The sequence below is a fragment of the Sus scrofa genome, chromosome 15 (genome assembly GCF_054392235.1).
Source record: "Sus scrofa isolate SSC_HxYL_T2T_F1_AM1 chromosome 15, Sscrofa_HxYL_maternal_Yorkshire_Landrace_v2.0, whole genome shotgun sequence".
Lineage (NCBI taxonomy): Eukaryota > Metazoa > Chordata > Mammalia > Artiodactyla > Suidae > Sus > Sus scrofa.
This window is the reverse complement of record NC_139397.1, coordinates 45,443,206-45,469,657: the sequence shown is the minus strand read 5'-3', so window position 1 is coordinate 45,469,657 and position 26,452 is coordinate 45,443,206. Positions and strand designations below refer to the sequence as shown.

The 26,452-nt window shown below is 36.4% G+C and overlaps 1 protein-coding gene across 9 annotated transcripts in view; it reads left to right on the top strand.

Annotated features, from left to right (window-relative positions):
- The window catches only part of PTPN4 (protein tyrosine phosphatase non-receptor type 4), a 190,332-nt gene that overhangs the window by 66,258 nt on the left and 97,622 nt on the right, over window positions 1-26,452 (top strand). For 4 of the 9 annotated variants that reach the window (XM_084999636.1, XM_003133309.5, XM_005654170.4 and 1 more), the window contains exons 3-9: window positions 818-925; window positions 10,001-10,043; window positions 10,141-10,219; window positions 14,491-14,535; window positions 14,782-14,834; window positions 15,197-15,317; window positions 18,650-18,737. In XM_084999636.1, coding sequence (XP_084855762.1) covers window positions 18,712-18,737 — 26 coding nt within the window. In that variant the 5' untranslated portion in view covers window positions 818-925; window positions 10,001-10,043; window positions 10,141-10,219; ... (2 more) ...; window positions 15,197-15,317; window positions 18,650-18,711. Of the gene's footprint in view, window positions 1-817; window positions 926-10,000; window positions 10,044-10,119; window positions 10,220-14,490; window positions 14,536-14,781; window positions 14,835-15,196; window positions 15,318-18,649; window positions 18,738-26,452 lie in introns of all 9 variants that reach the window. The other 5 variants (XM_005654169.4, XM_013982143.3, XM_084999638.1 and 2 more) reach the window with 2 other exon arrangements.

The following is a 26,452-nucleotide window of genomic DNA, read 5'->3' as shown; positions in this document are numbered from 1 at the left end:
AGGTCAGTAATATTGTTATTGCTCTTGTCTGATATTTCCAAACTGCTTTCCCAGCAGATGATATCTGTCTACAATGTTAGCATTACATACTTCTTCTCTCACTCATTGTATTTTATATTTTGGATTGTCGTTTGCTCATGACATGTCATAGTTTTCCACTTTGATTTCTTTTATTGCTGAACATGTTAATAGTTTCTCTTTGTTTTTACTCATTAGTTACATAGTTGTGCCCCTTGTACCACAGCATAGTAGCTATTGCACTTAAGGGAGGTTACAGTTACTCTTACTACAGCAGTAGGGCAATAAATAGTGCCTACGTGATAAAATTGGTATGAGGTTAAAGTGAGATATTTCTAAAGTTCTCTATATACTTTTATGATTAAAATATTATCATTTTGCTACAAATAATTTTTACTGTTTTTATTTCCTTTTGTGGCATTATTTATTTTACACACAAATTTTAAATTGTATTTAGTCAAATACGTCACTTTCCAGTCATAATTTAAAGGTAAGAATTAAACAGTAAGACAAATGATATATACATGAGTTAATGTGGCAACAATATAAAATTACAGAAATACTACAATAATAGCCTGAAAGCAGAGGCAGTTGCAGTCTGAGACATTACTTATAGCTTCATCTTTATTGTGTACTCTTTGAACCAGTTTGACTATAGTCAGACTTTTTAAGTGTTATGGAACATGTGGAGTCTTTATGTTCAACCAAGTCATTGGTATGGAAGTAGTTGCCAACTTTAAAAGAGGAAAAAAGTCCAATCTAAAAGTATATAGTTTGATTTCCTTTTATTTTCTTCCAGAAACAGGAACAGGGGCAAGTTCTGTTGGATGTAGTCTTCAAGCATCTTGATTTGACTGAGCGTGACTATTTTGGTTTACAGTTGGCTGACGATTCCTCAGATAACCCAGTAAGTTTAAGCTGTTGTCTTGCATTGTCATTTTAGTTTTCCTCTCTTCATAATAAATTCTTTCTAATTTATAATGTTCACTGGTTTAGTGAGGGTTTTTTGTTTTTTTGTGTTTTTTTTGAAAAGTTAATTCGAATGATTGGAAGTAATTCTTTTGCCTTTGAACCTCATTTTCTTGGTGCATCTGTTAGGTTATTTCCTTAAGGTTTTCATAATCGTTAAGTCAATCTATAGGTCTAGTGCCATTTTCTCTTTCTGTATGTCTTAGACAACTGAGATGTAAATCTAATTCATACTTGGAGAGAAAATTGGGCGATATTAAAATATTAATATTTAGTGTATCGTTGAGTCTTACATAAATTAATTTCCATTAAGATGAAACTAGTTCTTTAAAGCACATTCGTAGCAAGCTGTTTCTAACCAAAATTCTAAATTTTTTAGGTATAGTTTTTCTAAGTAGGAAACGTCAGAGGAGACCCTCTCAGATGACACAAAGATTAAATTTCAGAGGTTTACAGTTCTCATTAAGTTCCTTAGATTTAACTAATTCCTCAGTAAGTTCAAGATTTAACTAATTCCTCAGTAAGTTCAAGAATGATTCTTTTTATTGGAAAGATCCTATCATAGAAATAGAAAATAGCATGTGATGAATAACAGAAAGAGTGAATTCTTTGTAAATTTATATGGTTATAACAACGAGGGGTTCTCACAGAAGAATATGATATCTTTTTGATTAGTACAGGAGATTGACTATTTTGAAGGAAACATTTTGTATAGTTGAGAAAAATTGGGAGACTGAAGAAATGGTTCTCTGAATCAGTGCTTTATTGGTTTTTTTGTTTGTTTGTTTTGTCTTTTAGGGCCACACCCTTGGCATATGGAGGTTCCCAGGCTAGGAGTCCAATCGGAACTGTAGCCACTGGCCTATGCCATAGCCACAGCAACTTGGGATCCAAGCTACGTCTGCGACCTACACCACAGCTCACGGCAACGCTGGATCCTTAACCCTCTGAGTGAGGCCAGGGATTGAACCCGCATCCTCATGAATCCTAGTCGGGTTCACTAGTCAGGTTCACTGAGCCAGGACGGGAACTCAGAATCAGTGCTTTAGAAATCACTTTGTAAGCCTTATAAATAGAACGGCTATAGAAAAAAATAAATAACTCTTGTGAGAAATGTAGGGTTTCTCTCTATCTCTTGTTCTTGCTCTAGTTTTCTCTCATGGTTAGGCCCTGGGTCTCTGAATGAATGGTTAATGGGAAGTATATATGAAAAGTTAGATCTTACTTTTTCTTGGAATTCTTTATTGATTTTATGTGAAAAACTATGAGGATGATGTGAATAAAATCAAGCAAGGGCCAGCTAGTCCCAGTGGAAATAATTCCTTTTGTACTGACCTAAAATAAAAACAAACTTTCATGACTTCTACTAGATGACTTGAACTGCCTAGAGGAATAGTGTTATTTCTTAATAAGTAAATGCACATGAAAGTAGAAGGGAGTAGAAGTGTCAGTAATATAACCTTCTGCAGAAAGAGAAATTGTAAGCCAGGCAAATACCTGAAAGGTGTCTTCTACACCTAACTATGTGCAATATTGAGACTAAAAAGTAGATGATTTTTAGATTATCTTGCTGATACTCATAGGTCAGACCCTCTAGATATAAGCCTGTCTTTAGATGCATTGAGGAAGTGACAGTAGAAGAAAAGAGACTAGCTGTATGTTACATAGTCACTGCCATGGCTGTAAAACTCCATCATGCCTAAGAATGTTCCAGGATGACTCATATTGAAACCACATATATTACAAGAAGTAAAAATTCTGTCACATGTGTATACAAGACATTCTACTCTAAAACACAGCAGGATGAATGAGAGGAAGCAGAGGTGTGCTGAGCTGGTTTGATTTTTTTGCCATCTCTTACTTTTTCTTACATTGCCTTACTTTTCTATCTCAAGCATTCCTTCCGAAATAAGATATGTTTCTAGGGACCAATTTCTATAATCATCCAAAATAATTATTCCCCTCAGATTAGAATCATACAATTTTAAAGACCTCAAAGAAGCTTTAGAGATTATTTTACCTACCACCCTGATTTTTCATGAGAAATTATCCCAGTCTAGGGAGATAAAGCTTAAACTACTTGCTGGTATTGATGAGACTAGATGTGGGTCTCCTGACTCCCCCTGCAAGTCTTTTCTGCTGTATTTAAATATTCAGAAGAATCTGTAAAATGCCCAAATATGTCTAAGGAAGGACCTTTAGAACACAAAGGTAATTGTCTCGTTTGGTTGTCAGTATGAAATATGTCATGACTTTGAGGATAATTAATGGACTGAGGGAAGGAGATGCAATTTTTAAAAAGAGAAAGGAGTAAGGGAGTAATGTTTATGAAACATCTATTGTGGACTTGTTAGTAAACCATATTCTCACAGTAATCTTGTGGAAGTATCATTAAAATTCTCTTAAAGATGGAAAACTGAGGCTTACAAAACTTGTTTAATTGCACAGATAATTAAGTAGCTGAGAAAGGATTTGAACTCAAATCTGAATCCAGAGCCTTTATTTTCTCTACTGCAGAGTGTTGCTTCCCAAGAGATAATGGTACAGATGCACAGGATTTATAAAAATGCGCATATAGAGGAGAGGAAGTAATCATGCAATAAAATTACCAGCAGTGATCGTAAGGAATTTGGTAATATTCCTAAAGAATTAGTCCTTGTCAAGTCTTATTCAGAATTTTTTCATCCTAAAGCTCATCTAGTTATATATACTTATGTTTGTATATGTATTATGTATAAATGTATATGTTGCATATATACTTTATATATATACTGCATGTTAATATTGTCTTAGGCACTATGTATATGTAGAAATTAAATTAATCAGGTTTGTAATTGATAAACTAAAAAAGCACCTAGCACTTTATTATAGTCTTATATGTAACAAATACAGAATCTTGACTATCCTTTACTTTAAACTCTTCCTTGGCATTGAGTTCCAGTGCAACAAATAAAATTACTTAAAAGTGATGACTTTTGAAATTTCTTCTGATTTCATTTAAAAACTACTTATCACAACTTTAGCTTTTAGCATAATGTCTTGTATAAGAGTAGTATTCAGTAAATGTGTACTGCGTGAGTGAGCAAAATATGAAAAATGTGGTTGTAATGCATTATCCACGTCTTTAATTTTGTAAGCACTTAAAGGTGGCTCTACATTAGTGGCCTTTATCAGCATGATGTTCATGAGAGCTTTGAGATTATATTACTCATGTGCATCATGAGTACTATGTGTACTTTTTTTTTTTTTTTGCCTGCAGAGTGAGTTACCGAGCCCTTCAGTGGGACAAAGACTAGATTATCAATTACTATTGACCTGTTCTTTCTGCAGTGTCAGCCTTCTGATAGTTTGTGTTGTGGTTATATTTTACGGGTTCTCACTACTGTTTCTATATCCACGAACCTTGTGGGTTTCAAACATGAACTTAAATCAGAATCACCTGAAGGCTTTTTATGATACAGATTTCTGGGCCCTATGCCTAGAATTTCTGATTCAGAGAGTCTGGGGTGGAGCTTAGTAATTTGCATTTCAAACAAATTCCCATGTAATGCTAATGATGCTAGCCCAAGGAACCTCATTTTGAAAAGTGCTGCTCTAACGCAATACGCTGTTATGTAAGAAATAATTTATAGAGACCTGCACTCACCCATAGCATATGGAAGTTCCCAGGCTAGGGACTGAATCCGAGCTGCAGCTGCTGGCCTATGCCACAGCCACAGCAGTGCCACAGCTTGTGGCAATGCTGGATCCTTAACCCACTGAGCGAGGCCAGTGATCCAACCCACATCCTTAAAGATACTAGTTGGGTTCTTAATCTGCTGAGCCACAACAGGAACTCCATTTGAAGATAATTTTTGCATAACAAAATTCTTGAATTATGTCATCAGGTTTGAGGAAATATAGAGGTCACAAGGAGGATGACTTATTTCATCAAGCCATGTTTTAGTACAACATGATTGTGAAAATGCTTGTTTATATTTCTCTCATGATCCTTTCATCTGTTTCTACTATAATACTTTAATTCAGGCTCTTATTACCTTTTGTGTAAACCTCTTTGGTAGCCTGCCAAATGCTAGATCTTTGTTTCTGATCTCTTTTTACCCTGTTCCATTTTGAGAGGGAATGACACAGGAATCTGGGGTGCAGACAAGTATTTCCGGGAGAATCAGTACCATATGCAGAGTTCCAGAGTGAAGAGAGAGAATTGTTGCGTTTGAGGAACTGAAAAAAAATTTTAATACCCATCAATGGAATATAGAATAGGAAGAGAAGATGGATCAAAGATGAGATCTGAGTAGTACAGTAGATCGGGGCTTTTAATCTATGGTAAGATTATTCTGGCCCAAGGATTTATTTACACAAATAACATGAAACTTGTATTTTAGACATATCACTGGTTACAGTATAGCCGATGACAAAGTTGCAAACTACAGACATTTGGGAGATGGTTGCAATAGTGAAGTTACCGAATTGGCTGTGGGTGGTAAGTGCTCAAGACATTTAGGAGATAAAATCGACAGGACTAAAGTAGAGTAGGTTTGTGAGGGAAAGAGTGAATTCAAAGAGTTTAACACCTTACATTCTTTCTTTTGCAACTTGGTAGGTAGGAGAGCTATTTGAATGGTATTGTTGGTTTTCAGTTACCAGTTGTTTATCACTAGCACATATAGAAATACAGTTTATTTATTTATTTTTTTGCCTTTTTGCCACTTCTTGGGCCGCTCCCTCGGCATATGGAGGTTCCCAGGCTTAGGGGTCTAATTGGAGCTGTTGCTGCTGGCCTACGCCAGAGCCACAGCAACTCAGGATCTGAGCTGTGTCTGCGACCTACACCACAGTCACAGCAATGCCGGGTTGTTAACCCACTGAGCAAGGGCAGGGATCGAACCCGCAACCTCACAGTTCCTGGTTGGATTCGTTAACCACTGCGCCACGACGGGAACTCCTGTTTTTCCTTCTTTATTGCATGGCCAAGATTGCCAGGACCAGGATGAATGGAAGTGATGGGAACAGATGACCTAGCCTTGTTCCCTGTCTTAGGTGGAAAGTGTTCAGTGTTTCACCATTAAGTATGCTTTTAGCCTGAGGGTTTTTTTTTTTTTTAATTAGTATAATTGAAGCATAATTTATGTAGAATAAAATTCAGTACCCATTCATGACAAAAACTTAATAAACTTAGTAGAGAAAGAAATGTTGTCACTCTGATAAATGACATCTACAAAACTCTTACAGGCGCATCAGGGAAATATAAAGTAAAACCACAATGAGAGGTCACTACACATCCGCTGGAATAGTTAAAAAGTTAGAATCTCACAATACCAAGTTTTGGCAAGGGTGTGGAACAACTGATAAGAATGGCTGGTAGGACTTTAAAAGGATACAACTACTTTGGAAAGCATAGTTTAGCAGTTTCTAGTAAAATTAAACAGATTTAATATATTCCAGCAAGCAACCTCACTTTTGGATATTTATCCAAGAAAGATGAAAACATGTTATATGAAACTTTGTACATCAATGATCCTAGTAGCTTTATTCACACTTGAATTAACTTTAATATCCATCAATAAGTGAATGGATGAAAAATAATTGTTTTATTTTTGTGTAATGGACTACTACATGACATTTTCTATTAGTCCACATATGTTAAATTGTAGAATGAGCAAAACTCATACATAGTGACTGAAAGCAGACCAGTGAGTGCTGGGGAGCTGGGGGACTGATTGCACAGGGAAGCAGGAATATCTTAGAGTTTTAGAAATAGCTTGGTTGTGGAGGCGGTAGTGACGCTCTGTCTGTGTTGGTCACAACCTGGACTGTGTATTGAAATGAGTGCAGTCTGGATCCAAGGTCCATGTTCTGTTTCCCTTTGGGCGGGCAGTTACCTCTATTTATTTCTTTAAGTTTCCAACTGCTTCTTTTTCTTGGGGTTTTGGGGTCTTCCTGTGCATGCAAAAGTTTGTCAGCCAGAGTCAAGGAGGCTTTTACATACAGATTTTCGAGTTAATCCCTTCTGCTGCTTCCTCCCTTTCAGGATTTCCTCCTCAATTTTCTGGGAGCTCTGCTTCTCCTGCCACTGACGCTTCAAGTTAGTAATGTTTGCCCCTGCCTTGTGCAGAATTTCAGATTGCCCTTAGGCAAAAAACTACAAATGTATAAATCTCACCCATTGAAGTTTTCTTGTTTTCAAGAGTAGACTTAGCTCCTATTTCTTCTGCCTGCTTTTCATTGCTTTCCAGTGACAAATATAGTAAACACATACAGAATAAAATGAGTGTCATGAGCAGACAAGAAATTGTAAGAATTTCTTAGAAGATTTAGTGCTTGCAAGGATTGGTGGAAGAATTAGAGGAAAAACCCCACCCCCAAAAAATGTAGGAGAGGAATATTGTATAAGCAGAAGAGTTATTAGGGTAATGTGAGTACAGTTTATCAAAATAATTAACTGACAAACCATTGGAAACAACTAGGCTGCTTAACCCCCTCTTTTTTCTTTTCTTTAACTGAATAGAGGGCAGCAGGTACAGTTTCCTTCTAGAATGATATGTTTGTATGTTTGGGATGAAGGTGGAGAGGACTCATTTTTTTTCTTGGTGATATAAGAACTCTGTCTTGAGAGTCCAAATGAGAAGTTGGAAAACTTTTTACAACCAGTAAGACTCAAAGCTGAACAAACAAGTATCAATAGCTCTCTGTAACCAATTAGGGGACACAGTGCAACAAAATAGCAAATTAAATAGGTTTTCTTTTGAAAACCCAAATCCATTGAATATCTATGGATAAACTTTTGACATTAGGTATGTCAAAACCTGTAAGAAGAAAGCTGTAAAACTTTACAGGAAAAGCCAATGGAGCTATGACTGAGTGGAGAAAGACCAGGTTCAGGATGAGGAGGACTCAGTGCTGTGCAGAGCTCAGTGCTCCCAGTTTCATGGGTAAGTTCAGTGCACTTGCTAGTTAGAATCTGTGCTGAACTTTTGGGGTGAAGGGAGTGAAGTTGACACTGCGACCCTCAAGTTTACCTTGCTCCATCTTCATGGTTTGAGGCAAGAACCTAAGTTCTTATCCAATAATTGACATCGTTAATGAAGTCTGTCACATTTCCCAGTGCTTATTATCACACTCCTCCTAGACTGTGGCACTTAACACATCTACTTGTGTTGGTAGATATGTCTTTATCTCTGGTGTCAGAATATTTTGAGGGGGAGGTGAGTGAGGAAGACAGGCTCTGGGTAATTAACTGGTCCCAAATTTCAGTTTTAGACAGACATTTTAAAATAAATGTATTTTATGGTTTATACCTTATATTTCTAGAAAATATGAAGAGAAAAATTACTAGATTAATAGATAGGGTGGAGCTGTGGATAAGTGGGTGAATACATAGGAGAAACAGATGTGTTAAGTAGGGATGAAAACCATGGTCAGTGGTAAAGAAACGGATTCCTACCACCACCGATTGCTGAGTCAGTCATCAGGTTTAGTTCTTCACCAGGTATTTTTAGTCGATATTTATATGTCACGTTCTGTGCTGGGTACTCATTGTTCAGCTTTGAATGAATCAGATTTTATTGCTTACCTTATGGAATTCCTTATCTAAGGAAGAATAGGCAATAAAAAAGTGAAACAAACATATTGCAATTAAGAAAACATTATGAAGGAATTTGATGTTCCTTACCTATTTGTAGAAAATGACCAAGTAGATAGGCACTTGGTGACATACTTTTGATAGGGTGGTCAGTGAAGGCCTTTTCTGAGGAAGTGGTGTTTAGGCTGAGACTTACGGGTAATGAAAGAAGTCAGCCATGAGAAAAGCTGAAGGACGTTTTGTGCATAAGGAATCTTGAGATTGGAGGCCCCAAGACGGCGTCCTTGAGAATCAGAAAGGAGGCCATTGTGGTTGGAGCTCAGGAAATTGAGATGAAAGAAGGAGAGACTGTGTGAGCCAAAGTAAGGCCTTTGGACCTTACATTGAGAAATTATCAAGAGATATTCATTAAGCAAAAGAGTGACAATTTTAAAAGACTACTCTTGCTTCTGGAGCATGAAGAAGATGATGGTAAGAAAAGAAGCGAGGACCACAATTAAGAGGCTGTGGCCATTGCTATCCCAGAGATAAAAACGGTGGCAGGATAGATGGAGGACAGTGTGAAGGTAAAATCAGTTGGATTTGATGTGTGGGAGGTTATGGATGATGGAAAGGAAAGATTCATGGACTACTTCTAGCCACTTGTTAAAATCCATTTGAGTGCTCTGCCTGGAATCGAGCATGCGTGATAGGAGAAAGGTTTACAAGTAATGACATATAAGCTTATATTTGTGTAGTGCTTTCAAAATACTTCCACATTTATTACTTCATTTGGGGTTCTTCAGTTTTTTTGAAATGTTGAATTGAGTTACAGTTTTCCTGAAACAGCTTAACTGGCATCAGGAAGTGTTGAGACTACTTAAAATTTTCACACACAAAAAGCAGTCCTTCCCCAAATTAAGCGTTACCTCTTTAAAAATTAATGGGAGGTGTTGTTCTGGGGGAGTGAGGGAGGAATATTTTGTTTTCTTTGAAAGGAATAGAGTAGGAATTAAAATTTTTCATAAGAGTAGATTTTCATGGTATGTAGTTAAATGAATGAGAGCATAAATCCAAGCATTGTTTTTATGAAAGCTAAAGAGAATTTTTAAAACTTGCCAGTCTGTTTCATAATATAGTTAAATTAACAGAATAACTTCATATTGCTGTAATTATTGAGCATTTTTACTTTTGGAATAGAGTTATTGCTTACAATATAACAATGAGAAAGTAAAACCAAAACTTAAAGCACAAATGCATACAGTACTTTCTAGCATAATTTTGGTGTATTTGATATGAGAATCTGTAATTTATTGATTTTTTTTCCCCCTACTTAGGCCTTTTCAGAAGTGCAGCTTTTAGCATTAATCTTCAAATGGAACAGATTTGTAAGAATTGATGTATTAGCTCCTCAAGGAAAAAAGAAATCAGTCTTATTTATTTATTTTTCAGAGGTGGCTGGATCCAAACAAACCAATAAGGAAGCAGCTAAAGAGTGAGCAAACATATTTACTTGATTTATACAAGTATACTTTTTAAAGATAAAGGATTAATATAATCTGATTAATTAGAACTGCTTTTATTAATTCTAGGAGGATCTCCTTACAGTTTGAACTTTAGAGTCAAATTTTTTGTAAGTGACCCCAACAAGTTACAAGAAGAATATACAAGGTGGGTTTATGCAACATATCTTTACTTGAAAATATTGTCAAAACTATTATGAAATTTTGAAATTAATTAGGCAAAAATATATTACCTACCATGACATATTTCTTAGTTTCCCAGCCAGCACACAGAAAGGGTTACATTATTTCAAGATGTTTCCTCCTTTCCTTTTGGATGGCTGGGAGGGCTTTAAGAGATTGAAAGCCTAGGGCCACCCTGTTCAGCCATAAGCAGCTTCCTGAGGCATATCAATGTTAATATTTTTTACTTGTTGAAAAAATGGTTAAGAAACACTATTTTAACTAATTGAAGTAATTAGATGATGCTGCAGTTGTCTTCAAGGGATTCTGCATAGTGAGAACTGTGTCTTTTTTTTCATGCAAAACATATTTTATATCTATTTTATTTCCATTGAGGAGAACATAGAATTTATAAAATACGTAATGACCATTATGTATAGGAACAGTGGTCAACGGGTGTCTTTTTGTGAAGGATGTTGTCAAGAGTGTGCATTGGCACATTCAGGCCTGTAAATGCCCACTTTGCTGACCATTTTAAGTCTGATCTTAATTTACAGTTAATTTTGTTGTCACTTCTGCTTGACGAAGTGTACACAAGAATGAGCGAGATGAGAGTTTTGATGGTGAGTAGACATTAGGTGAACTGTTTCAGGTAGAAATAGTGGGGAATAATCAGTGTGGTAAGTGTCATTATTAAAATAACCTGAATGATAACCGTGTGTATTGTTTGAAAGATAGAATTAGTAATTAGCCTTTTTAAAAAAGAATTAAAATTTAGCATACCTGCCATAAAAGTCTCAGATATAAAAATATAGGCCAGTGACTATATTTAGAAATATTCCAAAAGATGAGTGCCAAATTAAAAATCTGTACCTAAAGCTATTTGTAGGTAGGCTATTAGATGTTAATGTATTGGTTATCATTTAGAATACTATGGTGAAGTGGAGAAACAGACATTCCTGAGAGTCCTTTTCTGTGTGTTTGTTGGGAGGTAGGATGTTACCTTTTTTATAACAGGAGAACTCAGGAATCTATGTAGATAATGGATTAGGCAGCCTTAACATTTGATACTAATAGTGTCCAACCTAATTTGCTTTGAAAAGCAAAATGTATCTTATGCATAACCTTTAGTTTAATATTATAGCTGTTAATCAGTCAGGTTTTGTTGTTGTTAAATAATTAAAATGAAATCTTAGTAAATAATTCTCAGTATAGTAAGCCTTGCATAATTTTGGATGAACTTCAGGGAAACTACTCTGAATTACTGAGAATTGTGAATTATAAAGCTTTTTTTTTTTCTTTCTTTCTTTCTCTTTATAGCTGCACCTGGGGCATATGGAAGTTCCTGGGCTAGGGGTCGAATCTGAGCTGCAGCTGAGGCCTGTGCCACAGCCATGGCAACACTGGATCTGAGCCACATCTGCCAACTACATGGCAGCTTATAGCAAGGCCAGATCCTTAACTCACTGAGTAAGGCCAGGGATTGAACTTTCATCCTCATGGAGACTATGTCAGGTCCTTAACTCACTGAGCCACAGCAGGAACTCCTACAAACCATTTTAAATGCATATTTACCATTGAAATCAAGTAACAAAGTATTCCATAATACATGTTTATGTTATTAGATTTTAAGTGTGTAAGAAATATTTGTAAATAAAGGACCAACAGTTTTTAATCGGATTTATAATGTGTTTAATATTTATGAAAAGTTTGTTAGCATAAGCAATTAAAATTTTGTTAGTTATAGGAGTTCTCTGGTGACTCAGCAGGTTAAGGATCTGGTGTTGTAACTACTGTGGCTCTGGTTACAGCTGTGGCGCAAGTTTAGTCCTTGACCCCAGAACTTCCACATGCTATGGGAGCAGCCAAAAAAAATGTATATAGCCATATGAAAAATTTACTTCACTTAAAAACTTGTCCTTAAATTTAATGAGCTTGAATGTGTTGGTTCTTTTATCACCTGTGTTGAAACATAACCGAGGAATAAAAGTGTTGCAGTGATAATTGAAGTCCAGCTATTTCCACGAAGTAAGATAAAGTGAAACCAAGTTTGGTAGTAATTGACTTAGTAATTTGTGCTAAGTCCATCAGTCTAGAATATTTGTTTTCATTAAAAATAAAACATTATTTCAAAAATCCTTTATAATGGAATGCCTAGAATCTTATAACTGGTGCTGTTTGGTAAAATGGAGTAAATGGCAAATTTTAATTTTATTACTTTTATGGGCATCAGGTATTTTCTACCCTGATTACAAATTAGAATCACTTATAGGGGAGCTTTAAAACATGCTGAAGCTTTGGACACATGCTGATGCTCTGATTTAGTAAGTTTCATACAGGACTTGTGTATAGACTTCCAGCTGATTTTAATATGCAGCCAGGGTTACTCCTTCAAACTTGAGTGCTTGGGCAGCCTCACTGTTATGGTCATCGTTAGTAGTAAGACACCCTTAGCCTTAATGATGAGTTTAAACCCCACAAGGCAGGAAATCTGCCTCCTTGCCTTGAGATTCTGTTTTGGATTAGTGGTAAAAAAGAGTGGAGTTTCAGACCTTTCATCAGGTTAAATGTCATTTGTATTGTCAGGTGCTGGCATAATTAGAGCTGGCATTTTCTTAGGAATCATGAGAATACAAATGACGTTCTTTTACACCTTTTTAGTGCTTAGGTGTACTCAGTACATAATGGGTATTTAGTGCCTGGCATTTTATTATCTGGACTAGAAAACACTATTTTTACAGCTTAAACATGCCATTTCTACATTTACCTCAGTCATTATTAATCTATCTTAAAGGATTTAATTATCTTAAAAAATTGAGCTTTTATCATCAGAGTTAGGCCCCTGGAATACATATACTAGACAAGTGACATTACTTCCCTTTTGCAAATAGAGAAACTAAAGCTCTGCTGAATTTTAAGTAATTTTCCAAAGATCACAAGCTAGTTATGTAGCATAGGATTTTAATTCTGATTTCCACTCTGTCAATCTTTACTGCTTGGTGTGTAAATCAAATTCAGGAGGCATAGGTATTAATCGTGTAGGGTTTACAATATTATGTCAAGGATATACACATTTCAGTCCTAATTATAAGACAGTTTCCCACCAGGAGTCTTTATTTAACTTTTAATTATGAAACCAGGTAAGCCAGATAAAGATATGTTGTCTTGGATTGAGTACATAGATAATATTATGGTACTGTGTATTTAAGCCTCACAGAAAGTTTATGTACTTCTAATATAGGAAGTCAAGATATTTGTTATCTCCCCCCTGCAGCTTTCTAATGAATATCTGATTCTCCAGAAAACCTTAATTAACATTCTTTGGTAATTTAAATATTGTCATGGAATTCTTTAATGACTATAATGAGCCAAACAGCTAAAATTCTTAATAATTTTTGGCACTTGGAGTATGTATACTTTTTTTAGTAGGGTAAGCGAAAATCTTAAAATGCTCTGTTTAAACATTAAGAGCTACAAAATTTTATCTTCTGCCAACATTAAACAGCATAGGTGACTTTATACAGACATCGATACATCTATGAGGGGTGACTTTGCCCACTACCAGAGGCAGGACAGTGCCATCTTCTAAGCAACCTCAGCCTTCTTGCTATATAGGACACTTACATTTTTGTTGGTTTTATAAGGAATTGGGTACTTGGCAATTTTAATAGTAGAGCTATATTAGGGAAAGAAACTTAGATTTATTTTTTGATCAAAGAGGGCTTTCTTAACTCAAATGAAGATGGAAAAGTGCTTTTCTACAGTCAGCAGCTTCCTGCTGCCTCCTGATACTGTGATCAACACATAGGCCTGTCCTTACAGCCAGCTTCCTAACTCAGCAGTAAGAGTGGTTTTCTTCACTTGGTTTCTAATGTGTTGATATTGTCAGCTCTTCTGTGTTTCTGACTTAAGTTTTCTGTGCTTCCCAGTTCTTCTTTCTGCATCCACCAGTCTTTCATGTGTTTCTTCCTAATCTCCTCCCTTAGACATGTTATTCTTAAAATCATCGAAGTTTTATAATCGAAGCTAATAGAAACAAAATATTTGAAGTAGAAAGTCTCATTTATCAAACAATTTTAAAGATTTGGATTCATGAATTTATGAAGGTTTATTTTAAAATATCTTTACATGTGCTAATTGTACACTATAAAAGCAAATACTTAAATATTTCGGTTTTATTTATTAATGTAAATACAGTTTTTAAAACTCTAAATGTTATAATTCCAATAAATGCTAACTATCCTTTTTTTTTTTAAGGTACCAATACTTTTTGCAAATCAAACAAGACATTCTTACTGGAAGGTGGGCTGTTTTAAATTTCTAGTAATGAGCTTTAAAAATACTTTTAATTCTGTGTTAAATAGTTTGTGATCATTGCAAGTAGATTATTGAATGTGGCTATGTGTACTTTTACTAGATAAATTCATTATTTAATAGTTAAAATGTAAGTCACATAGAAACTTCAAATATGAATAGTATAATATAAATTGCAATGCTTTTGAAATTATTGTATTTAACCTTGGGTTATTTTCTGTTTTGTTTTATTAGATTGCCCTGTCCTTATAATACTGCTGCTCTTTTGGCTTCATTTGCTGTTCAGTGTAAGTAGCAGCCCATGTTTGGGCCAAATAGCAATTGCGTGGTCTGTGTTGATAGTACATTGACTTTAATGTATGAGTTTTTTATACATATGTTACTCTGCAGAAAAAAGTAACTGCGCAGAAAATGTAATGCAACATCCAGTTAGTTAGCAGTTACTTTGATTTGTGTACAGAAATTTTCCGAAGTTGTTTAAGACCTAGAAGAATGTTAAATGTGTCATTACAATTTGCTTAAATGGTAACAGTAGAAACAAAGATTTTACTTCCAGAAATATAATGGAATTCATGTCATTGATGATTTGGCTATACAAAAATGAAAAATGTGTTTATTGAAGGGTGAATATTTTCTTTCCATTTATTAGCTGAACTTGGAGACTACAATCAAACAGAAAATTTGCCAGGCTACCTCTCAGATTATTCTTTCATTCCTAATCAGCCTCAAGATTTTGAAAAAGAAATTGCAAAATTACATCAGCAACATACGTAAGGATTTATGTACTTCTCTGCTTACTTGGAAAACTTCTTAACGGCATCTTTTCTAGAGCAGTTTTAAATTACTTCTCGTGATTGTTGTACTTACTTCATATGGAACAGTTACTATCATATAAAAGAGTATGATTGCTGTGAAGAAATATTGGTATACTAAAAAAATCACTTGTATCATAGAATATGAGGTTTATTTTCATGTCTGATAAGAAACATAAAGCTATATGTAAACAGACATGTGTTTGCTATTATATAATGTTGCCAGTTCTTTAAGAAGGAATTTTAGAATACTAATATGTTCACAGTATACATATCAGTCGACTTAGCAATTTCTCAATTTTTAGCTATGTGAAAGGAATCAATTCTGTGTGGTAATGAATGAGAGGAGAAAAGAAACTTAATAAAAAAATACTCTTTTAAAATAGTAGCATTTTGGAGTTCCCGTTGTGGCTCAGTGGTTAACGAATCTGACTAGGAACCATGAGGTTGTGGGTTCAGTCCCTGGCCTTGCTCCGTGGGTTAAGGATCCAGCATTGCCATGAGCTGTGGTGTAGATCACAGACTCAGCTTGGATCCTCCATTGCTGTGGCTGTGGCGTAGGCCGGCGGCTACAGCTCTGATTAGACCCCTAGCCTGGGAACCTACGTGTGCCTCAGGAGTGGTCCTAGAAAAAGCAAAAAGACAAAAATAAATAAATAAATAAATAAATAATTTTTAAAATAGTAGCATTTTTCACTCATAACATTATTCAACTTTGATATTTTGGGAGGGTAATAATTCTGAGACAAGAGTGTTTTCTACAAGAGATTTATTGCTTTGAAGAGAAAGTAGTAGTGTTTATTGGTTTAGGATTCAGTTTTGCTTAACCTTACAATGCAAAATATTCATGGAGCAACTAGGCAGTGTTACATATTGGCTAAGAGTCTGAACTGGACTCCAAGAGTCTGAGCCATCCTAGTTTGAAATTCTGGTGAGGTTACTTACTGTCTTATAACCTTGGCCAAATCACTCTGTGTCTCTGTTTCTCTCTTTCCTTATGTCTAAATTGGGGATGATAAAACTATCTACCTCTGGTGTTATTATAAGGATTGAGTTTATATATACAGAGTAGTCAGAATAGTGCACAGCACATAGTAAATGTTGAGGAAATATTAGCTGTTAATAATGAGACTCACTTTGATAATGCCTCATGTGTCTAAAACAGCTTGGCACACTGTGGCTTGCTGCCTACTTTTATATGGCTACAGGCTATTAAGAATGGTTTGTACACTTGAAATGGTTGGAAAAAATCAGGAGAAGAACGTTTTGTGGCACATGAAATTTTTAGAAACTTCACTTTCAGTGTCCATAAATGAACACTTTCCCTTAACAGCGGAGCTGAGGTGTTAGAACAGAGGCCATATGGCCTGAAAGCCGAAAGTGCTGCTTTCCAGTAGAAGGTTACTGACCCCACTCTAAAATGAGACTAATGAATAGAATTTTTAAAAATTGGCTTAATCTGGTGTGGGGGCTATTTGATCTATAAGTAAACACCATTTATAATAATACTTCCACACATAGCATATCTGAACCAAGGGTTTGAAGATAAACCAAATTTTTAAGTTATTTGCCAAAAATAATAATCTTTTCTATAAGGAAAAAGTTTGTACATTTGACAAGTTATTGACTCTTTATTCCTATTGGCTTTAAAGAAATGAGTTTGCAGTTTTATAAAGAAAGAAAAAAAATTTTTTTAAGAAAAAAAATAGAATCATCCAGTTTAACTATGAGGGTAGGGAGGAATAGAATGTTTATTTAGTTGGATTGAATTTTATAGAAAACTGAGGTATATCTGCTTTTTTTAAGAAATCCCATTTTGCTGATCATAAATTGGCAGGCCGCTTGCTCCCTTTTCTCATATAATTAATGAATGAAAGGTTGATACCTTTACATTTTTAATTTGCTGCTCTTTTGTGCTATTATATATAGTCTGATAATAATCAGATAGCCAGGCTTGTTAGAACCGTATATTATATAGGAGTAAATCTTTTTTTTTTTTTTTTTTTTTTGGTCTTTTTAGATGCACAGCCATGGCATATGGAGGTTGCCAGGCCAGGGGTCTAATCAGAGCTATAGCTGCTGGTCTGCACCACAGCCACAGCAATGCCAGATCTGAGCCTTGTCTGTGACCTACACCACAGCTCATGGCCATGCCGTATCCTTAACTCACTGAGCAAGGCCAGGGATCGAACCTGCAACTTCATGGTTCCTAATCGGATTTGTTAATCACTGAGCCACGACTGGAACTCCAGATCTGTTTTTAAAGGCTTTGTATTTAGAAAAAACTTGTGTTCATAAGAATGATGAGGAATATTTCTTAAATGTAAACAGTTTGGACCTCATTTATTCTACATCAGGTTCTGTAAAACAGTACTTCTGAAACTCTCTGTGATGAAAGACCAGTTTCCCCCCATCTGTCATGATACTTCTGAAAAACAATAAAAATGAAATACTAGAAAAATAAAATGGAGAAATAAACAGAGACCAAAAAAAAAAAAATCATGAGTACCATTTAAGATTGTTAAATGCAGCAGACATAAAATTACTCTGCCAAACTGCTGCAGAAGGCTCTGACACACTCAATTTCTGTACTTGTTATGAGTCCACACCTGTCTGTGCTCCACACACTTAGAAGCTGTGCTCTGGAGCTTGCCCCAGAAACTTATGTCAGAAGCACCCTGTGTAATTTAAATGCACATGTAGTGGGAATTCTTGTTGTGGCTCAGTGGTTAAGAACCTGACTTGTTGGAGTTCCCGTCGTGGCTCAGTGGTTAACGAATCCGACTAGGAACCATGAGGTTGCAGGTTCAATCCCTAGCCTTGCTCAGTGGGTTAAGGATCTGCCGTTGCCGTGAGCTGTGGTGTGGGTTGCAGACGCGGTTTGGATCCCACATTGCTGTGACTCTGGTGTAGGCCAGCCGCTACAGCTCCGATTCGACCCCTAGCCTGGGAACCTCCATATGCCGCGGGAGTGGCCCTAGAAGAGGCAAAAAGACAAAAAAAAAAAAAAAAATAGCCCGACTTGTATCCATGAGGGTGTGGGTTCAATCCCTGGCCTTGCTCAGTGGGTTAAGGAGCTGATGTTGCTGTGGCTGTGGTGTAGGCTGGCAGCCGCAGCTCCAATTCAACCCCTAGCCAAGGAACTTCCACAATGCCCCAGGTGTGGCCATAAAAAGCAAAAAATTAAAAATTAAAAAAAAATGCTGAAGCATTTCCAGATCAGATAGCTTTTTTGTGATTTGGTTATATTTGTGATTGTTAGAATTTTTAACCTAATGATGTTTTTACAGAGGCTTATCTCCTGCAGAAGCAGAATTTAATTACCTGAACACAGCACGTACCTTAGAACTCTATGGAGTTGAATTCCACTATGCAAGGGTAAGTGAAGAAAATGTATTTCGATGTTGTTGAGTTATATGCAGCATGTCTCAGTATCAAAGAAATTTTTTTTCAGTATCAAAAAATTTTGGAGTTCCCGTCGTGGCGCAGTGGTTAATGAATCCGACTAGGAACCATGAGGTTGCGGTCCCTGCCCTTGCTCAGTGGGTTAACGATCCGGCGTTGCCATGAGCTGTGGTGTAGGTTGCAGACGAGGCTCGGATCCCACGTTGCCGTGGCTCTGGCGTAGGCCGGTGGCTACAGCTCCGATTCAACCCCTAGCCTGGGAACCTCCCTATGCCTCGGGAGCGGCCCAAGAAATAGCAACAACAACAAAAAAGACAAAAAAAAAAAAAAAAATTTTAATGCCCTGATAGGATTAGGCAAGAAATGGATAGTGAGTGCTGCCAACATAATTGCACTGAAAATTTCCTCTAAATATAAGTATTTTCACAATCATTTAAGATACAATACCTGATAAGAGCGATTGAAGTGGATTTTTCGTGTTTCCTTCATAGTGTTTTATGTTATAAAGATAATTTTTGCTGACCACAAGAGATAGTACCTTTAGAATTTTTATTGTGCAAAATAATTCTTACAGGAAAAGCAATTATTTATATATTTATTTATATATTATATTTCATGTAATATAGTATTATAAATATGTTTATGTTTATATATAATGTAAATGTATCATGTATTTATATGTTTATATATATTTATGTATTTAACTTTTATCAAAATCATTACCACTGAGGCTTGTGTGCACTATTTTCATCATTTTGTGACATCAGTATAAATTTATAAAGCACAAAATCCATCATACCTACATATTTTGTTTGTCTAGTCCCCTCCCCTCATCCCTTTATTAAGGTGGAATTTTGTAGTTACTGGCTTTTCCTATTTGATACCCTGACTTCTTTTTCATTGTGTAAGTTTGCTGCTTCCAGAAGACTGTTACCCTTCTGCCATGAGCATATTTGTGTGTATCTTCACCTAGATTCCTTCTCACGACTTATCAAGAGGTTATAGGCCATTAGAAATACCTGGTATACCACTGTTCTCTATACCTAATGAATTCATGATAGGTTTTATATTTTCTTAGGACAAAGTACTCAGCCTAATACAGATAGTAGCATGAAAGGGAGTTAAGTTTCCCTTAGGTAGTTATTTTGAATTTATTTTAATATATAGACAGACACAGACACACAAATAGTGGTTTTGAGAACTCAAAGTTCTGCTTCATGTGATGGTTTTATTTAGGGCCTCACCTGGCCATTTTCTAGGAGAGAGGCATTAGTTCTTATGTTTCACAAAACTTGTGTGAATCATTCCTTTAAAAAAACCAAATGGGAGTTTCCAGTGTAGCTCAGTGGTAGTGAACCTGATTAGTATGGGGATACGCATTTGATCCCTGGCCTTGCTCAGTGAGTTAAGCATCTGGTGTTGCCATGAGCTATGGTGTAGGTCACAGATGCAGCTTGGATTCTGAGTTCCTGTGACTGTAGCGTAGGCCATCTGTAGCTGTGATTCGACCCCTAGCCTCGGAACTTCTGTATGCCACATGTACAGCCCTAAAAAGCAAATAATAAAAATCAAATGACTTGCTTTCCTCACATGAGTATATCTAGTAATTCTAAGCATTTGTGATTTGGAAATCTGTTTTTCTGATCCCATTTCATTTTTTATTTTTCAGCTGCACCTGCAGCATGTGGAAGTTCCTGGGCTAGGAATCGAACCTGTACCACAGCGGCGACCCAAGCCACTGCAGTGACACCCCTGAACCCTGAACCGCTGCACCGCAAGAGAACTCCCAGGTTATATATGCCATAAGCACTCTTTTTTGTTTGTTTGCTTTGTTTGGTTGTTTTGCCATGCCTGCAGCATGTAGAAGTTCCTGGACCAGGGATCGAACTTGTGCCACAGCAGTGGCAACATCAAATCCTTAACTGCTAGGACTCCAGGGAACTCTCCCTGGTTCCATTTTTAATATTTGAGTAAGTCTTTCTTGAACTTTTCATCTTCTTTAAAATGTGCCCCTTCACCCTTCCTCCCTATTTGGAGGCTATTACTTTTGAACATGATTCTCCAAATGTACGACGTGGTGGTCACTATTTATGCAACTAAATTTTGTTTTTTTATTATAATTCAGTTTAAAACAAATGAAACTTTAAGTATGTGTACTAGACTATCGTTAACAATCAGTCATTTTAGTGCTAAACAGTTTTCTAAAGGAAGTTTTGTCTGCTATCTGCTATCATTGACTACTATCTGTGAAATACAAAGCGTATTAGATTTCCTTTTTTAACTTAAGTGACATGGCTAGATATCATACATAATTAACCATATTATTATTTGTTGATTTAAATTCTGTTTTTTTGTTATTTATTAGAGTGTAAAATTCTTTCTCAGAAAGCTATAAATATAGAGTAGTGGATTGGAGGAATTTAAATTTTGAATATTTTCTACAGACAAAAAAAAAAAAACTGGGAAAAGATGTTTCTGTTGTATGTGGATATGGTGAACTTAAGAAAATGTGCCAATGTTCAGTGAATCCGAAGGGAAATTTTGCAGCATTGGGAACAAAAAATGACAGAAGATGGGGGAAAGGATACATAAAGAAAATACTTAAGTTTTCATTGAATTTCACAAGCAAAAGTGTATTTGAAATATTTTATTTTGGAAAGCAAAGCAAGATTGTTTTTTTCTGCCTCCAGAATATAGATTGAAAGAATCAGAACCAGGTTACTTGTTGCAATCTGCAAGATAAAATATGTCTTCATTTTGGTGGATCTGCTCTATTCCTTGCACAGTGTTGGGAGTAAAGCTTACTTATGTGAACAGAACTTCAGTTATCACTGCCCTCATGGAGCTCATGATATAGTGAGGGGGAAAGAATTAGAACATGTTTTAACAATTAAGTATTTGGGAATATGAAGGGGAAAGTACAGAATGCTATAGGATCATATGGCAGGAACTTCTTATCCAACCAGGGAGCAAAGGGTAGGGAAGGCTTCTTAGAAGTAATGTATGGAAGCCAGAAAAATAAATAAGAATTAACCAGGAGAGTGGTTTTCATCATAGAACCATCAGGATGAAGGAAGACCTGAAATCGAGAGAACATGGCATATTTGAAAAAATAAAAACATTTAGTGTGTCTTGAAGATTGTATGCATAAGGGGAAAGGAAACTATAGAAAAGTAAAGAACGGGAGCTCCTGTTGTGGCGCAGCGGAAATAAACCTGACGTGTCCATGAGGACACAGGTTCAATCCCTGGCCTCACTCAGTGGGTTAAGGATCCAGCATTGCCGTGAGCTGTGGTGTAGGTCATAGACACAGCTCAGATCCTGCATTGCTGTGGCTGTGGAATAGGCCTGCAGATGTAGCTCTCATTCAACCCCTAGGGTGCACCCTAAAAAGCAAAAAAAAGAAAAAAGAAAAATAAAGAATGAATGGCACCTTCAGTATATTAAGGAAGGAAAAAAAGACTTAGGGAGTTCCTGTCATGCCTCAGTGGTAACGAACCCGGCTATTATCCATGAGAACACCAGGAATGTTTATTTCTTAAAATAACATAATAAATGGATTTTTTTTCTTGGTGTTTAATTTTAGGAGTTAAATACATGTATAAATTCATGTAACCACTATCACAAACAGAATACAGAACAATTCCATCACCCCCCAAAAAACTTGCTCATGCTGTCCCTCTGTAGTCTAACTGCCTAATTTCCCCTAATTCCTGGCAACCACTGGTCTATTATCTGACTCTGTAGTTTGTCTTTTCCAAAATGTCTTATAAATGGAATTCTACAGTATGTAACCTTTTGAGACTGGCTTCTTTTAGTAATCCATTTGGGATTTACCCAACATACTGTGTTTCAGCAGTACATGTCTTTTATTGCTGATTTGTAGTCTTTTGTTTGGTTGTACCTTGGTTTGTTTATCCATTTATCCATTGAAGGACATTTGGGTGGTTTCCAGTATTTTTTGTTTTGTTTGTTTGTTTATTAATAGACCTACTGGGAACATTCATTTATCGGTTTTTGTGTGAATTTAAGTTTTCATTTCTGTAGGATAAAAACCCTAGTGTGAGATTGCTGGGTCATATGGTAAGTGTATACTTAGCTTTATGTGAAATTACCAAATTGTTTTCCAGAGTGACTGAATCACTTTGCATCCCCACTAGCACATTTGCAAATTCTACTTGGTTTACATCCGTTTTCGCATGTGGTACTATCCATTTTGTTTAGTTTCTTTTTAAGCGTTTCTTGTAAGTGTGGGGTTTTTTTTCTTCTTACTTTTAATTTTTAGTTTTTTTGGCCGTGTCTGCAGCATGCAGGATTTTCTGGGCCAGGGATCAAACCCGTATTACAGATGTAACCAGAGCCACAGCAGTGACAATGCTGGATCCTTAACCCATTGAGCCACCAGGGAACTCCCTGATAACTGTGTCTTATCGCATAGTTTTACTTAGCATTTCATGAATGACTAATGATGATGAGTATCAGATCTTTGATGAATAATCTATTCAAGTGTTTTACAAATTATTTAATTTGTTTTTTTTCTTTTCTTACTCTTGTATTTTGAGAGCTCTTTATATATTCTGGATACATTTTTTTGTTGGATGTGTGATTTGCAAATATCTTTTCCCACTCTCTGTTTCACCCTTTTTTTCTAACATTGTCTTTAACAGAGCAAAAGAAAGGGATGTATTCTAATACCCCTTATTCACTCGATGATCAAATAGACATTCTAAAAATCAGCACAATTTAGATTTTTTTTTCCTGTTCTTTTTTTTTTTTTAAATGAGGCTTTCCTAGTTTCTTGAGGCAAGAAAGTGCCTGCTCTACCTGCCCAAGGCTTTTTTTTTTTTGTCTTTTTGCCATTTCTTGGGCCGCTCCCGCGGCATATGGAAGTTCCCAGGCTAGGGGTCCAATCGGAGCTGTAGCTGCCAGCCTACGCCAGAGCCACAGCAACGCAGGATCCGAGCGGCGTCTGCGACCTACACCACAGCTCATGGCAACGCCAGATCGTTAGCCCACTGAGCAAGGCCAGGGATTGAACCCACAACCTCATGGTTCCTAGTCAGATTCATTAACCACTGCGCCACGACGGGAACGCCACAATTTAGATTTTAACAATGCAGTCAGCAAACTTTACTTTCATCATCTATATAAAATACTGTATCCAACAAGTTTAGAGTGCCCATTATTTTCAGCCATGCAGAATATAATTTCTGACTATAGTACAGCTAAATACAGTAACAAAACGATAAATTTAAAAATCCTCCATGAGTTTGATCCCTGGCTTCTCAGTGAGTTAAGGGTCTGGTATTGCTGCAGGCTGAGGTGTAGGTTGCAGGTGAGGTTCATATCCAGAGTTATTGTGGCTACAGCATAGGTTGGCAGCCGCAGCTCCAATTCAGCCCCTAGCCTGAGAACTTCTATATGCCACAGGTGTGACCTTAAAAAAAAAATCCTCCAAATATTTAGAAATTAAGAAATACACCTTTAAATAAGTCATGGGCACAAATACTGTCATCATTTCTACCCCAGCCTTTGTACACTGCTTTCAGACTCACCTAGAAAGAGTGATTATTACTTCTCAGTTTGTGGTTAGGATCAGTTAATGAAATAATGGCTATCAAATTAATCTTGAAAATAAAAAATAAAATTAAACATACTAATTTGATACCAAAGAACACTGTAGGAGCTAAATTTAAATTTTTGTAAAGAATTTTTGACCTCTAAGAATGGAAAAAGCACTCTCTTGGCACTAAGTTGGCCTAATTAATTTGTTAAATGGATGTTTTCGTGGGCTCACTAAACACCTATCATCTTTATTAGAAAAATCAATATTTATTAAACTGAGAGTGGACTGAAAGAACATGATAGAGTTATATGCTATCTGTGTGATAGATCCTCAGGATTAATCTCTGTTTTATAAAATTATTAGTATGATAAACTCTAAGAAACAAATTCTTGGTTGTCTAAACATAAATGTCATCACAGAAGGCTTGGTTTTAGGTTTTTAGTTAGGTATAGGATGGTCTAAACTAACCCTAAAAACAACTGTACTCAAGTTTTAGGTTTAATTGTAAATATCTTATTTCCATAGGTATTTATAATGACGAAGGTAATTTACTGAAAAATAACTTTGCCCTTAAAAGTTTCAAGAAAAGGAAAGCTTAATTATGTTATTTTAATTATTAATTTTTTCACTCATTCAGTCAATGAATATTTATTGAGCACCTTCTGTGTTCCAAGTCCTGTTTGTAGATACCATGGATACAGTAGTGAATAAAGTAGATAAAACCCTACCCTCAGGAAGCTTGCATTCCAGTGAGCAAGACAGACTCTAAGTGAATAATTGAGTACATCAGAGTGTATAGTGTATGATTCCATGAAAGTAAAGTTGAGTAGCAGGCAAAATACCAGTCTGTTCTGACAGACATCAAATAGCAGTCTTGTGAGGTAGCCTCCTGGGATTTTGAACATGTGTATGTTGGTTTGTGGTGGTTACATGTAAGTTTATATACATATAGATGTATATGCATGTATGTAAAACTTGAGTTTACATTTGATTGCATTTTACCATATTATGCTCAATTTTCTTATGATTAATTAAGTGGGTAATACATCAGATCGTAGTTAATGCTATGGAGAAAAATTAAGCTGAGAAAGGGGATTGAGACAGCCAAAAATGGGGTATCAGAGAAGGCTGAATTTAAATTTTTGTAATCAATTCTGATTGATTAGAGAGTATTCAAGAATGAGAAGATAAACAGGTGTGGGGGAGTCTTACAGATATCTCTGGGAAGAATGTTCAGAAACAGCAATGAAAGGCCGTGAAATGGTGTGCTTGGCAGTTCAGGGAATAGCAAAGATACCAGCATGGCTAGTACTTGTGAAGCGGGAGAAGAATAATATTGAGGAGGTCAGCATGGGCCAGGGCTTTAGAAGACATTTTAAAGACTTTGGCTTTTAATTTAAGCCTGGGAGTTTCCGGTATGGCACAGTGGGTTAAGAATCCAACTTCAGGATTGTATAGATTCGTTAACCCATTGTGGCTCAATGGTTAACGAATCTAAGAACCATGAGGTTGCGGGTTCGATCCCTGGCCTTGCTCAGTGGGTTAAGGATCCTGCATTGCCGTGAGCTGTGGTGTAGGTTGCAGACAAGGCTTGGATCCCGTGTTGCTGTGGCTCTGGTGTAGGCCGGCGGCTACAGCTCTGATTAGACCCCTAGTCTGGGAACCTCCATATGCCATGGGTGCGGCCCTAAAAGGACAAAAAGACAAAAAAAAAAAAAAAAAAATAGAATCTGACTGCAGCAGTTTCGGTTACTGTGGAGGTGTGGGTTCACCCCCCTGCCTGGTACAGTGGGTTGAAGGATCCAGCATTGCGGTAGCTGTGGCATAGGTGGCAGCTATAGCTTGGATTTAGTCCCTAGTCTGGGACCTTGCGTATGCCAAAGGTGCAGCCACTAAAAAAAATTTATAAGTTAGACCATTCGAGGGTTTGAGGAGATGTAAGACATGGCATGATTTATATTTCTAGAAGATAGCAAAGGCTGCTGTTTTGAGAGTATCCTATAAGGCACTATCAGAAGAGCTGAGCCAAGAGACTCTTATAGTAATCGAGGTGAGAAAGAATGGTAATTGGAGCAGTCAGGTGGTGAAAATCATCAAAATGCCTTTTGACAATGGAAGTGAC